Raw genomic sequence first — 15,162 nt, 5'->3', positions numbered from 1 at the left:
TTTGAATTTTTAGTTATTTCTGGACCCCCTCCCCTAAGTGCATCACGTACTTTATGTATGACCCCTTAAAGATCGACTTCCCGGGAACCATCCAGAGAAAACGTGGTCGAATTTCAAAGATTATTTTACCCGTTTTGCATGGAACCTTAATATGTTTTTTATGAACCTTTATGGAAACCAACAAACTACAACTCTCATCACCCTCCCTCCCTCACGCTTCTGCCCCTAAAAAGAAAACGTAGTTTTTGGATGCTCCCTAATCCTGGTTGACCAGAGGGGAGGTACAGTACTCAAGAAACGTATGCGTACTTTTGCCCCGTACAATGCGTATTTTTGCCCCGTAGGACTATTTTTAAAAACTGTTTCAGTTCTCATATTACACAAATATTTTGGAAATTTCCAGTACTACGTTTGAAAGGTAAGATATTAAGGCAATGCGTGGTAACTTGGTCGCATGGTATTTGCCTTTCGTTCAATAGTTAACTTACTAAAAAAGTTAAGTGTGTACTTTTGCCCCGCATTACTCTATTAAGGGCGAACATTCACATTTTTGCTAAAATTCGGCCATTTTGTAACGAGCTTTGTAGCTGTAACGAGCTATCGCGATGAGTGAGCGCTCATCTTCATAGACAATTGTCCATACAAGTTTTTTTTTTTAATTTGTATTGGCCGTGGCCGCTTTTCGCTGATTGTGACGCACTGAAAGCAATTTTGACAGATTTAATGTGTCAAACATATACTTCATGACCTCTTCTTGTAACTTACAAGTACTAATAAGCATTATATTATATCATGATTTCATAATTCCGAAAAACATTTTTTTATAGCAAGTGAGTGGAAGTAACCCTGGATAGGAGCTTTGTAAAAGCGTTTCAAAACAGTTTTTGACAATTCTTTCGACTGAAATTGTTAGAGCAGCTGGCAGCAAAAGATTGTAAACAAACCAATACTGCATATGCGTGCGTTTCTTAGAGAAAAAGGCTATAGAAAGAAGGTTGCTGCTTAGGTTGCCGAGAATACGTAAATTCCTCTATACAAACTTTACCACCTATTCTTTCTTCTAACAAATAAAAATTATCTTTATAGTATCTCGTAGTTTCATAATTACGAAAAATAGCTTTTGCAAGCCTGTTTTCAGTTTTCAATTAGGGTGCCCATAAACAATCAGTGTTTTATTCTATTTTTTTTGTCTGAATGTTATGGGAAAGTGGTACCTTGAAGACAGTTCTACGCCTGATGAAGAATCGCATAAACTCTCGCAAGTATGTTTTTTCATAATCTTTTTTATTGAAAAAAAAAATTAAAATATTAGGGCATGGTCATTTTGGGTTTTTAAAATATTTTATAAATTATTACATAAAATAAATTTATATATATTTTTTTTTTTTTACCCCAAACAACTTTATCTTTTTCAACAAATTTGCCTCAGACGTCATTCCGATCAAAATTGACGCTTTCGTGCTACAATTTATTGAAAAATTACAGAGACGACATTTTGAATTAAAAAAGACAATATCGTAAATGGCCGAATGATTGTGTGAATGATTGCCCATAACACAGAATTATGCAAAGTTTTATGCAAACCGGAAAAAGCCGAGTGTTTTTTCGATTCGTCATTTGGCTCATGGAACTGCTTATACTATTATATAATAGTAAAGAAATATAAGGTACTGATTTAGGTTTAAGTTGTAGCTACCAAAATTGTCTGTCCTATATATTTCATTGTGTAATAAGTTACATAAATAGCACATCTTTTGCTTTATGCGTCCATTAAAATCTTCTACCTCAGACACATTCGAACTATCTCTGACTCTGACCAAACTCCAGCCCAACTTTTCAACCCTGGTATAATAAATGTTTTGCTTAAGAACTTTACGTCCTCAAATTGTGCAAAATCCCAATGCAAATCTATATTATTCGCATTTCACAGACTACATTCTCGACATACCACAACAGCACCGGCAACACATGCGAAATGAAAACAATTTACAACAATCTTCATAATAAAAGCGACCCAGTTGATTAAAATCAATTGATACCGACTGCAAAAGCAACAGGACCATCAGACAGTCGCCACCAGAGATATGTTTACGTATTTTCTCCATATGCTCATATCAGAATGAACATTGCCATACCGGAATATTCATACTATTCATTCAATTCGGAAAATTTGGTTGTACCAGATCAACACCTTCAATCGTCACTGTCGCCAAATTAGACCCCCTCGCAATTTACCAAGCAGTAGCTCAATCACTTCGACACAACAAAATAGTTGATCATCCGGCACCCTCCCGAACGCAACCTGTTTGAGTCACCTCGGCGCTCGCACGGTGCTCTCAGTCAAGGTCGAAGAAATTCGGAAAACGGTTTCTGTTTTCACTATTCTCAGTTTCGTCACTGTCTCAAAAAATATATTATCGCACGCTTTTGAGTGTGCGTGGCTGTGCGTGCGATAAAAAAAAAGTGTTCTCTACCTCTCTAATTCAAAGGCAACGTTTGATTGTGGGAGTTCTGTAGGGGGACTCGAAAGAGGCGATCAAAACAAAAGCGGTTAAAATACATCCATCTATATCGTGGAAATAGCGGGAAACACGTTGTTTCATATTTCCGTCGAAAGCCAACGCGCATGAGCCGACTCTCAACATAAATATATGCCTTAGAACTTGGCCCTATCGAAGACAGGCAGCACAGAAATTGATTTCTTCGACTCGGCTCGGCTTGACGGGTCACTGCAGAGTGAGTATGTCAAAAGTTTGTTTTTTTTTTGTTGGATAATAATCAATTTCATTTCTAGCTGGCCATCCGAAGATATCCGTAGGTGGCAGATATGAACCAGTGGTAATGAGCTCATCGATAAAAGCAAGCTTCCGTATATGAAACTGAGCTCAGGGAAAACGTACAGCTCAAGTATAAGGCCTAGTTGTACAATCATTTTGAATCTCTAGGCCGGATAAGTGGTAAAAATCGCTGCTCAAAACAAAACCATCCGTTCTAACTCTCTTCCAAAGTGCGCAAAACTAGCCAATCAAGGAAGGTAAGTTCTGAATCAAACCATTGCGTTTCAAACAATAACATCCATCTCCCATTACAATCACTGTAGGGAAACTCCATTTCGAAAGCGTAACTTCCGGCAATGGCAAAACTACTGCGAGCATTTTCCAACTTCTTCAACAAATATCCGCTGGCAGGAAATGGGATGGTATACGGAAGCTTGTATGTGGGGGCAGAGTTTTCTCAACAAACAATCACGAGGAAATTCCTGGTAATTTCCGTATCCTATAGCTACATTTAACTCCATCCTCAATGAATTTTCACTCCGTTCTAGACTGATCCTCCACAGGACATCGATAAGCCAACCCTGGGACGATATGCCATCATGGGAACGTTCATCTACTCTCCAATCCTCTACAATTGGTGGGTGTTGCTTACGCATTCTACCGAAACGATTCACGTGGCTGCAAAGTCATCTAACCGAAAATAACTTCTTTTTTTTATTTATTTATATATTTTTCTTGCATGCGTAATGTTTGAAACCCAACATTTTCATTGATTTCTCCCCTCTGACATATCAGACATTATTGAGCATCATCGGAAAACAAATCATAAAATGGAGAGAAAAATATATCATATTCATTTTCACTCACACATTCTCGCTCAGGGATGCTTTTTGCAGCAAGGTAAATGGCACTGTTCTTGGATCACATAAAAATTTGCACTGCGGTATTCCAATGTCGTAGAATTGAGCACTGCAAAAAATGAGTGGTTATTAATACATTCTTGCTTTGGTATCACGAACTCCAGGTACAAATGGTTAGATAGGACGTTTCCAGGAACTGCCAAACGTATCGTGGTGAGGAAGCTGCTGCTGGATCAGTTCATATTAACGCCTCCGCTGTTGGCGATATTCTTCACGGGTGAGTAGTTTTTATCTATGATTCTTCTTCATATAACATTGACGCTGTTCGACTACTCCGGAGTGCTTGGTTTCTTGGGCTGTAGTCAAGTACTGTTCTGGTATATGTGAAGTAGCAAATACCATTGTCGTAGCCACTAGTGAAATTCAGACAATATTGATAATTCGTCAAAACTATCACTCAAACATGCGTCCATCTATTGTAACCCTAGTAGGTACTGTTTTCTACCACAATCTTCTGATCTAAGTAGTCAACAGTGTCCAGACAAAAAAGGGTAAAAGTGTCTATACCAAAAAAGTATCCCGTAGCAACAAATCCTACCCATGAGTCCCACGAAATTATAAATGCATGGGATCACACGATTGTTATGAGAAATACAAATAAATGTAAGGATATCTTCATTTCCAAACGAAAATAGGGGAAATGGTTCTAATGTTGGCCTATGGATCTAAGATTGGGCCCATCTCTTAACATCTGCTATTTATCAATTTTATCTAGATGAACGCGTCATTGGAACGGTAATAATGGATATTTTTGATCGCTTTTGAAAATTTAGTCGATTGCTTAATTTATGTTTGGGCCCAAATTAGGGGCATTTAGGGCGACATTACATCATGTTCCCCTACATGGAAAAAAGTCAGTCTCGTACTCTTATATAGTTATTTATACCATCACTTCTAACCTACATTTTGTCATTCGTTACTAATCTGGGTGTTGCAACACCGCAGAGGTGAATCTGGCAACATTGCATAACGGTACTGCAGATTGAGTGCTGCCGTTAAATGTTGACAAATAGACATGGAGATAAGTAAACAAGATGATAGTATGTAGTAGAAGTGGTAGTAGTAGTGGTAGTAGTAGTAATATAGATAATAGTGAGAGGTAAACATAATTCGCCATCGCAAATGTAATCTCGATGTATTATTAGAATATAAACAATTCAGTTCCGCGGTTAAAGTTTATAAATCGAAATTTTTATATAAATAGTGCTAGATTGGTCGCAGGAGGTACAAAAAACGTTCCTAATTTATCGCTAAATCCTCGACGGTCGATCGTGGTGGATACCTGTAAAGGATATATTTACCCAAAAAGTATCTACCATTCCTCGTTGGACTTAGGTTCACCTGCAAATAGGTCGAGCATATAGCCCAACAACGTTAGAGTAGTTGGACCGAAGTTCAGATCAAGCGCAAAGTATACAGCAAATCGATTAACAGAGAGAGTGTAGGAGGAAGAAAAGGAAGATTTATACAGTGGGAAAGGAAACCACTTTATTTTTGAGAAATTGTCCCCGTTGCTGAAAACCAGTCAGCTGCTGTTAAAAATTTGGTTTCCCTACGGGAACACTGGGAATGATGAGCCTATAACTATCAACATGAGCAGAACATTCCAACATTGTTTGATTCAATCTTTGGTGAAGCGGATGCACCAAACAGCGGTCGATTTTGATCAGTTTATACCGCCAAATGCGAATAGCTACACATTCACGATTAATGCCGAACAAAATAGTCGATAGTCTGCTGCAACATATCACAAAAATTACCCCTTGATTTGCCATAAATACAATGGTTTAGTGCAGCAGCCTTGAAAAACGTCATCAAAGCCAACTAATCGCCAAAATGCCGTAAAAATTCTTAAGGTTTTTTTTTTAATCGTAGAAATATGTAAGGTTATTCAAGGGACGATAGAGTAAAGAGGTTTGATTTAGTATAGGAAAATTAGAATGCTTCCATAAATTTGCTTGAAGGCTTTAGCAACTTTTGAACAGTTGTAAATAACCAACGTTTAAATTATCATTAAATTAAAAATCAATTATTTAAAGCCAGTGACCCATCGATGGATCGCAATCCGTAGATTGAGAAACGGAGCATTAGAAAATATGAAAAGCAAAGTATAATAAATTACTAATTGTTTTTATTTTAATCCATAAGGGGCTGAGACGTTTGGCACACGAACGTTCAACGTACCATTTGCAAACAAGCGATTGGCTGACTTACGTTTGGATGACCGGATGTCATTTTGACTACCCACAGGAATTTTTCGGAATTTTGAAACTGAAAACAAGCTCATGACCTATGACAAATCAAGAGCAAATTTTCATTATGTCGTAAGTAACATTCGCACCAATCCGAGAAAAATAAAGTTTTGTTTTGATGACCGAAAAGTTATTCCTATTTCCAAGTAAACACATATAATCTCATAGTGATAGCAATGTTTAACATATTTAGCAGGGTTTTAATCATACAAATGCAAATCGCTAGCTTTCATGCTAAAAATACTGGTTTTTGAGTCAAAAGTTATTATACGTCGTTTGGTGGCCCCTATTGTTACTTAAGTCAAAGTGTATTTACCAGGATATTCGGGAGAATTATCAATTACGTCTCCTTATGTGCAGCCCATTCATCATTTTAGGACCACCGAAATCATCTTAGCAACAAACAGTTCGATTTATTCACTTTAATAATGAGAAAGCGAAACGACGAACGTACACTTTTCACGGGTTTCTCAGCGCTGTTACTTAAGTCAAACGGCACCTCCATAGAAATTGGGTGACTTAAGTAACATCGAAAACTATTTTGATCGGAAGGTGATTACGTCAAAAAGCAATTTGACTGGTAAATAAATTCAAAAATGGGATTTGATCCTATATTCGGACAGTATATAGTGTAATAGCAGGAGAATCGATTGACACTGATAGCTCGACTTTTACCTTTGTTACTTTCGACGTAATGAAAATTTGCTCTTGAAATGGTCGAAAGACAAATGATTAAAGGACAAAAGGTCTAAATGGAGCTTAAGGTCAAATGGACAAAAGGTCGAATGGACAAAATGTCGAAATGGAAAAAAGATCGAAATGGTCTAAATGGAAAAAAAAGATCGATGAAATAACATTGGAGCATTTTCAGTTCAGTTCAGTTCAGTAAATCCAGAAAAATATGTTTTTAGTATTTTAGTTAGGTTACTCAAAGTCGAAGCTTGATTTACTTGCTATACTCTGCCTTTCCGACTATTTATTTTATTATTTTTTGATCCACTAAAAGTGATATCAATTTTGACCTTTTGTCCCTTCGACCTTTTGTTCCTTCGAGCTTTTGTCCCTTCGATCTTTTGTACATTTTGACCTTTTTGTACATTTCAACCTTTTGTTCAGTCAACCTTATGTTCCTTCGAATTTCATTTGACCAAATTACTATGCAACAGTATTTGTCTGTTAAAGAGTCGCTCGTGTTATAAAAAAAAGACATCTCCATGAGTGAGAACATTTTTTTTTTTCAGATAGATTGTTCAATGGCGTTTATCTTTCAAAGAATTGCTCTTGTTATGAAGAAGCAGTCATCTTTAATAGAGATAAATGACTAGAAAATTCCAGTTAAATGGCACATATTGCGTCTTAGTTTGGTTTGCCTGTTGAGCAGTTCCACACCAAATCACGAATCCGAGAAACTCGACCTTCTCCGAGTTGAATCACACTTTGCATAATTGTGCGTTATAAGCAATCATTCACATTTTTACAACAATTCGACGGTAGACTGTGGACCATCCTCGCTGTTCGACTTGATCAAGTTTAATAACCTCAAATTGTACTCAACCTGTCATTGTATGATGGGCCAAAAAGGGTTTGGGTGAATCCGTGGGTAACATCGCCCACGTGCATCCCTGGGATAAATGAGGATTTCCGGTGGTGTAGTGGTAAGCGTGACTGCTTTCTAACACCCCAATGGGTCTGGGTTCAATCCCAGCCGAGGTCGGTGGGATTTTTCTGAGGCATAAAAATCTCTGGTCACGTCTTCCTTCGGAAGGGAAGTAAAGCCGTTGGTCCCGGCCCATGTGTGTTGAATGGGTGCGATATCGTATGAAGGTGTGGAAGCTGCGTCGGTGACTGACACTAGATTGCGGAACAGAGACCGACGTTAAATAAAGGAATGAAGAATCACCCACTACACAACGGCTTTTGTTCACCAGTAGTCTGAAAGCTTCAGCGCCAGCTCTTCACTGGCCGAATATGCTCGCGACCAACGCCGAAAACACTCGTCTAAAGCAAACCCCACACGTATCAATATATTGACGCGAAGGGGAATTATTGACAATAATATTGATGATTGTGAATTCAGAAATATTGTCAATCTCGATATATTGACGTCAATATAGAATGTATTGACAATACGATTATTGTCAATAAAAGTAATCGTGTAGGGTCCACTTAAAGCAAACCCCACACGTAAAATATATATTGAAGCAAAGGGGAATTATTGACAAAAATATTGATGATGTGAATACAGAAATATTGTCAATACCGATGTATTGACGTCAATATTGAATGTATTGACAATACGATTATTGTCAATAAAAGCAATCCTGTAGGGTCCACTTAATTGCGGCCACGCACACTTCGATTGTATTTCTGAAACACAACCTCAACGCACAAATACGACGACGACAACATTCAACAAGCGCCTTTCTTCCGGGAGGCGAAACGCCAGCACGCAACAAGCAAATGGAAGAAAAATTCTCACACTGAGGTTGGCACGAACTGAACTGCTATCGTTGAAAGCAAAACGCGAACTGCTTCACTATTTTGCCATAAGAAATGCCAAAATCACAAAATTGGGTGGATATGGACAGGTTTGGACCTGTTTCATAGATTTCATACGACCGGAAGGTGTATGCTGGTCAGAAATGTCTTACCAAATTTATTTCCTACGCAAGTGATAGATCTTTGATGTGAATTGCGCGAATAAACAGGAGGAGCATTTCTTATAGCAAAACTTGCAATACGAAATGCTCATAGTTCATTTTAGTAAACGAACTGACACTTCTACTTTCTGTGTCATGCCTCGATTTCATATTTGTACATTCCGGAGTAGTAGATTTTTTTTTACAGAAATCTATAAAATTTGCCAAACCACGACTAAATTGAATATCTCGGCTGAGTAACGGTTTCAGCCAACATAAGTCTACTGAATCAAAAAATTTATTAGGTAGATAAAGAGTTAAAGGAGAAGTATAGCATGCTGTCTGAAACTGTAACCCAGCCGAGCGAGATATTCATTTTGGTCGCAGTTTGGATAATTTTTGCCCACTGTGCGCTGTGCAGCGCAGCAATTATGAAGTTCCAATTTCATGCACAATGTCAAAACAAACTTTCTTCTTCCTCTTCGCATTTCAAGCTTATTGCTTATCGCATATTAGCTTATTGCGTGCACTCAACTTAGTGTTCTAGATGCACTTTCACAATTATTAATTGAGAGCTTTTGATACCATATTTGCATTAGTATAGTTAATAGGATGGGTCATCATGATCATTTTTTCAGAACAATGTTTTTTTGGTTCCATTCGGGGTCCCAAACAACTATGCAAAACTTGGGGACGATTGGTTGTAACCCGGCTTTCCGCATTGCGTTTGAAATTTGTATGGAAATTAGTATGGGAAAACCTACTTTTTTGCATCTTTATAACTAGGGACTACAATTTTGCACAAACCACGCATCTAAATACGTTAAAGTATAGCCTAGAAAGTGTCTAAATACTTTGCCAAAGAATGTATTGTTCTAGAATCCCCCTAATAAAAGTTATAGCTGTTCAAATATCAATGTTTCGAATTAAATGCCAAAAATCCCTTTTTCTGCCAACACTACCGGTGTACCAATGAAAGTCAAACTCCAAACTGAAATAATTTCGAAATTGATTATTTTATCAGTTTGGAACGTTGAGATGAAATATTCAAAAACAATAGATTTATCTCATATGCGTAGTAGGAGGGGGGGGGGGGGGTATCACTCATATCAATAGAAATAAAGTTTCAAACTGAAATAGCTTCGGAGTTTCTGATCTTATCGATTTGGTATGGTCATATGAATTATTCAAGAACAATTTTTCAATCTCATAGGCATATTAAGAAATGAGGGGGGGACTTACTAAACCCCACCCCCTTCACTCATATAAATGGAAGTAAAGCTTCAAACTTCAATAACTTCGCTGTTTCTGATCTTGTCAAGTTGGCATGTTCAGATGTATTCAAAAGCATGTGCTACATTTAATAGGCGTAGTTAGATATGGGGGGGGGGGGGGTTACTGTACTTTCCGCCCCTCACTTATATCAATGAAAGTAAACATAAAGACTAAAATAACTTCGGAGTTTCCCATCTCTCGAGTTATTTTGATGGGTTTTTGCTCAATCTCATAAGAGCAGTTTGAAAGCAAGAATGGGGGATTCCCTTCCCTACTCTTTTGGTGCAGTAAACAATGTCAGATAAATTCACACAAATGTCAATGGATTGTAATGATTATATTTCATTTTATTATATGCTACGATTTCTCAAGGGTACTCTTTTCGATGCTGTTCCATCCCCTGTAGCAAACATTGCTGTTGAACTAGGTCTCGGGTGAATTTCTTGATAAGTCAGAAATTAGTTTCACACCTCATTCAGCCATATCGTTGACAAGCATCAAGGAAGCAACTAATTGTATCGCATGTACCTGTACCTGTGTCTGAGACGAAACTGGTGAAGACAGTTTCAGTTTTCTACTTTTCTTGGTTTTTGACGTACGACTACTTCTGTGTTTTCTATATGCGGGTGGCCCGAATGGCAGTTTAATATTTCAAATAAAAGCTTATATAGAAATAATATAGCAGCTGGATTAATAATTCGAACAACATCTCCTCACTATCAAATGAACGGACAAGTGGATATTAAATATTTACACTGCAAAAAATTTCGTTTTAAAACTTCTTTTAGAGTACCCCCCCCCCCCCCTTTTTAACTATGCTTATGAGATTGAGCAAATATGTTTGAAGAATTCATCCTGAACATACCAAATCGATAAGATAAGAAACTCCAGTTATTTCAGTTTGAGACTTTACTTCTATTCATATGAGTGAGGGGGCGGGGTATATTATTACCCCCCACCCCTCTCCAACTACACATATAGAGCAATTGTTTTTGAATAATTCATAAGAAACTCCGAAAATATATCAGTTTGGAATCTGACTCCCATTGATACACCGGCAGTGTTGGCAGAAAAAGGGATTTTTGGTGTTTAATTCAAATAATAAATCTAGATAGAGCTGGAATTAGGGCGTAACGGCTTTTGTAAACAATGACTTCTCTCGATGATATCTCGAATGTTATGGCTCTCGCTGGCAAATCGACATCACCATCGAGTAGGGGAAGCCTTCCCCTACCCGATGAATATGTTGGTTTGTGTAAACGTATCTTGAATTCCTAGAAATCAATGAGATAAGTCACTTAAACAAAAGGCTGTTACGCCCTAATTCCAGCTCTATCAAGAAATATTTGAATAGTTATAACTTTTTTAGATACATTATAGTTTCAAACTTCCTCTGGCAAAGTTGTTAGGTACTTCCTGGGATATATTTAAACATACTTAGTTGCACGGTTCATGCAAAATTGTGGTCTCTATAGATAAAAATGCAAAAAAGTTGATTTTCCCATACTAATTTCCATACAAATTTCAAACGCAATGCGGAATGCCGAGTTACAACCAATCATCCCAATATTGTGCACAGTTGTTTGGGACCTCAAATGAAATTAAAAAAGGTTGAAGATGCTAATTTCAAATAACAGACTGTAGTGGTAATTTTTATACGATAGATGGAGTAGATGAAAGCATAGAGTTGATAGTTCCGTTAGAGTACGGCAGTGTGAAGATTGTATATAGATATTAGAATAGCGAACTAGGACAACTTTTAAGGAAGGTACAAATCGGTTTTTTTCCTCTCTCTTTACCAAACTCCCCCTTTGGAGAGGGATGGTGAGGGGTGTCCCCCCCCCCGCCACCACTGGCAAAAAGAGATGAAAACCGACCCGTTCAAGTACCAACTGTGTGTTTGAAACAGTTCTACCGATTTTTACCGCACTTCAATTGTTATTTGAAGGAAGGCATCCAGTCGTAGGTTTGGAAATTGCAACTATTGTTTACCCCTACCACGATTTGTGCTCCTGTCATCGTCGACTTGACGATCTCGAGGGGACACGGGTGGGGTAGGTGTTGCTACTGTACCTTTCGACCATTGACAGTAATTGATGGTATGCTCCCATCCAGAGTTATGTACTTTGACTATATGTTTTTAGTATTACTTCTACGTGAAGTCAACGATTTACATAGTTGAAGATGCTAATTTTAAAAAACAGACTGTAGTGGTAATTTTGTTATAGTTGCAATTCCCAAACCTACGACTGGATGCCTTCCTTCAAATAACAATTGAAGTGCGGTAAAAATCGGTAGAACTGTTTCAAACACACAGTTGGTACTTGAACGGGTCGGTTTTCATCTCTTTTTGCCAGTGGTGGTGGGGGGGACACCCCTCACCATCCCTCTCCAAAGGGGGAGTTTGGTAAAGAGAGATGAAAAAAACCGATTTGTACCTTCCTTAAAAGTTGTCCTAGTTCGCTATTCTAATATCTATATATAATCTTCACACTGCCGTACTCTAACGGAACTATCAACTCTATGCTTTCATCTACTCCATCTATCGTATAAAAATTACCACTACAGTCTGTTATTTGAAATTAGCATCTTCAACTATGTAAATCGTTGACTTCACGTAGAAGTAATACTAAAAACATATAGTCAAAGTAAAAAAGGTTGTTCTTAATTGATGAGGTAAAGTTTGCGTTTTTCCATATGACGATGACCCACTCTAATAGTTAATTGTGTGGCAAATACAATATGCCCAGGGAAGTCGGGAAATTTTACAATCCGAAAAATTCCTAGACTGGACCGGGAATCGTACCCAGCCACCTCTAGCATGATCTTGCTTTGTAACTGCGCCCTTACCGATTGAGCTAAGGGAGGAACACGAACATAAACTGCACGTTTTAGCCCATTCGCGCACTGTGCAGGTTTAAATGCGCTAAAAATTGCGGTTTATTAATTACACAAAAACAGACTATTTTAGGCATATAATGTCTTTGGAGAAGTTTGTGTTCATGATAAGTTCGTTCTTTTGGAAAAAAATGTGTCTTGGACAAAGTTTTAGATAATATTAATGCAAGCATTTTTGTACAAGAAATCTACTCTCTACCATTAACAGTTTTAGGGATATGTAAGGTTTTTGTATGGAGACTTCTCAAAATCAATGTTTTAGCAATAACTTTTCTGTTAGTGATTTTCCATCATCGACATATTATTTTTTTGTATAATTTTTGTGCATCATAAAGAAACGTCATTTAAACTTTGGAACTAAAATTCTGTCTTAAATATTTTATGAGTTATTCGTGGTTATGACCAAAAAATAGCACTTTTTCTAAGACCAAGATCTCAAAGTCGGGTGAAATTGAGCAAACCAAACAAATTCCATTTGAAAGAAAAATTAAAACACTGCTTAATCCATATACAATAATTAGTTTTCAGAACTATTCTCCATCGATATACATATTGTGAAAGCATAAGACAATTTATTGTAAACCGAAAGAACATATTCATTTGATAACACAAAAATCCTACATTTCTCGTCACAAAATCACTCATATTTGTGATTTAGATTGAAAAAACAATACAAAATAACTTTATCGAAGACTGCGTATTGATTCTCCTTGTGTGGAAAAAATTATTAATCATTCAATGTTCTGCATTTTATGGCCTACAAAATGCAAGCTCGCTGGCCTCATATATGCCTGTAGGTATTCGCAAAGCACTTATCCAAATGGTTAATAAATTTTACAGTCGCATTGATTTGTGGTATTCGATATAGTTGTTCCTTGTGCTTTGTTCAGCTATGTAAACCACATATGGCCACTATAGAGCAATTTGCGAGTTTTTGGCAAGTAAATATTCTTTTTACGGTTTCCAATACAATTTCCTTATAGATTCACAATAAGCATATCGATGGAGAAAACTATTGAAAACTTTAGATCCTCTTTCAAATGCTGTAAGTTTGATTTACCCAATTTCCTCCAACTTTAAGAAGTTGTTCTTAGTTGTACTAGTTTTGTCAAAATTATGAATAACTCATAAAATATACAATATAGAAACTTGCTTCCAAAGATAAAATGACGTATATTCAAGATATAAAAAAAGTAGAAAATATCGGTGACGGAAAATCACTACCAGAAATGTTATTGACAAAACATTGTGTTTAGAAGTCTCTATTCAAAAACCATACGTTTCTCAAAAAACTGCAAAAGATAGAGAATTGATGTATTGTACAAAGATGCTTGCATCGTACAAAGTAGATCACCAGATCAGGGTCCGAAAAAATACAAAAATCTGTCAGTCGTTAGGAGAATCATATTTCAACACTCAAAAGCAATGAAAAAATCACATATTTTAATCTACTCCAACTAATTTGATTTCCTAAATTATCCTATTCCACAGGAATGTCCCTGATGGAGCGTCAGTCGAACGTCCTGGAAGAGTGCAAGCAAAAGTTCTTACCGACATTTGCCCGGTCCTGCCTCTTCTGGATGCCAGCGCAAACGCTCAACTTCCTCCTGGTGCCTCCAAAGTTCCGCGTCGTATACGTCGGGTCCTGTGCCTTCGCCTGGGTAAACATCCTGTGCTGGGTCAAGCGCCAAAAGATGACCGCCGCACCCGTCAAGCCGGTCTCGTCATCATCTCCGTCGGTAGATGCTCAGTAAATAATGTATGTGCATGATTTCTCACAAAGAAGTAAAAACCCAATCCAAAGTAGTTAGACCGATTTTTGCAAAGCAAAACCAATTTAAACAAATCTAAATTTTTCGCCTTTGGCCATTTGTTATTGCTGTGAGCGTATTTTTCTTCTCGAATAAAAAATGGAAACTTTATAAAATCAACAACTCGTATTCATTTTTCTTCCTCGCTGAGTATATCAGCTAGCATATTGCATGTAATTATTTTAGTAAACCCTCGCATTACGACGTCTCAGGTCTAAAATTAGCATACACTGCATTACTGTTTGGGGAAAAAAATCTTCACACCTTGCCATGTGTTCATTTTTTATTTCTCCAAGAGCACAAGACACAGACGAAGGATGTGCGTGAGTTAGCTCCATTGTATACAAAATAAAAATTGATTGTAAACAAATCACTTCCAGCCTCCCTCTCTCGCATGCTGGAAACGGACCCACGACGACCCAACTGTATATAATAAAATTAATACAAAAATAAAAACAATGCGCAAGAGGAAACGGAGAAATTTATTCGAGCAGACAAATCAACCTCGGTTTGGGGAGCGATCCTCTTGGATGGAAGGAGTTGCAGAAGGATCGATGGTGGTGGGGAGAACTCACACGCATAAATCGTCA

General features: G+C 37.4%; 1 protein-coding gene across 1 annotated transcript; it reads left to right on the top strand.

Moving 5' to 3' along the window:
- Nucleotides 1-2,266: 2,266 nt before the first annotated feature.
- Nucleotides 2,267-14,695, top strand: LOC135711875 (mpv17-like protein). The gene is made up of 6 exons (XM_065234854.1): nucleotides 2,267-2,736; nucleotides 2,795-3,034; nucleotides 3,101-3,262; nucleotides 3,326-3,414; nucleotides 3,802-3,914; nucleotides 14,253-14,695. Exons 3-6 carry the CDS (start codon nucleotides 3,134-3,136, stop codon nucleotides 14,513-14,515), a joined length of 594 nt encoding a protein of 197 aa, XP_065090926.1. The 5' UTR covers nucleotides 2,267-2,736; nucleotides 2,795-3,034; nucleotides 3,101-3,133; the 3' UTR covers nucleotides 14,516-14,695.
- Nucleotides 14,696-15,162: the final 467 nt, after the last annotated feature.

Source organism: Ochlerotatus camptorhynchus, unplaced genomic scaffold (assembly GCF_037179485.1).
Source record: "Ochlerotatus camptorhynchus isolate MF236.1 unplaced genomic scaffold, CSIRO-AGI_Acam_v1.1 ptg000443l, whole genome shotgun sequence".
In the NCBI taxonomy this organism is placed as follows: domain Eukaryota; kingdom Metazoa; phylum Arthropoda; class Insecta; order Diptera; family Culicidae; genus Ochlerotatus; species Ochlerotatus camptorhynchus.
The sequence above is the reverse complement of the archived record's forward strand: the minus strand, read 5'-3'. Positions and strand labels throughout refer to the sequence as shown.

What these genes read in the sequence shown, in the direction of transcription:
- LOC135711875 (XM_065234854.1), top strand. Translation starts at nt 3,134, where the DNA reads ATGGCAAAACTACTGCGAGCATTTTCCAACTTCTTCAACAAATATCCG. An exon ending in CAATCACGAGGAAATTCCTG is followed by an intron (nt 3,263 to 3,325) that starts GTAATTTCCGTA and finishes ACTCCGTTCTAG; the next exon opens with ACTGATCCTCCACAGGACAT. An exon ending in TCTCCAATCCTCTACAATTG is followed by an intron (nt 3,415 to 3,801) that starts GTGGGTGTTGCT and finishes CACGAACTCCAG; the next exon opens with GTACAAATGGTTAGATAGGA.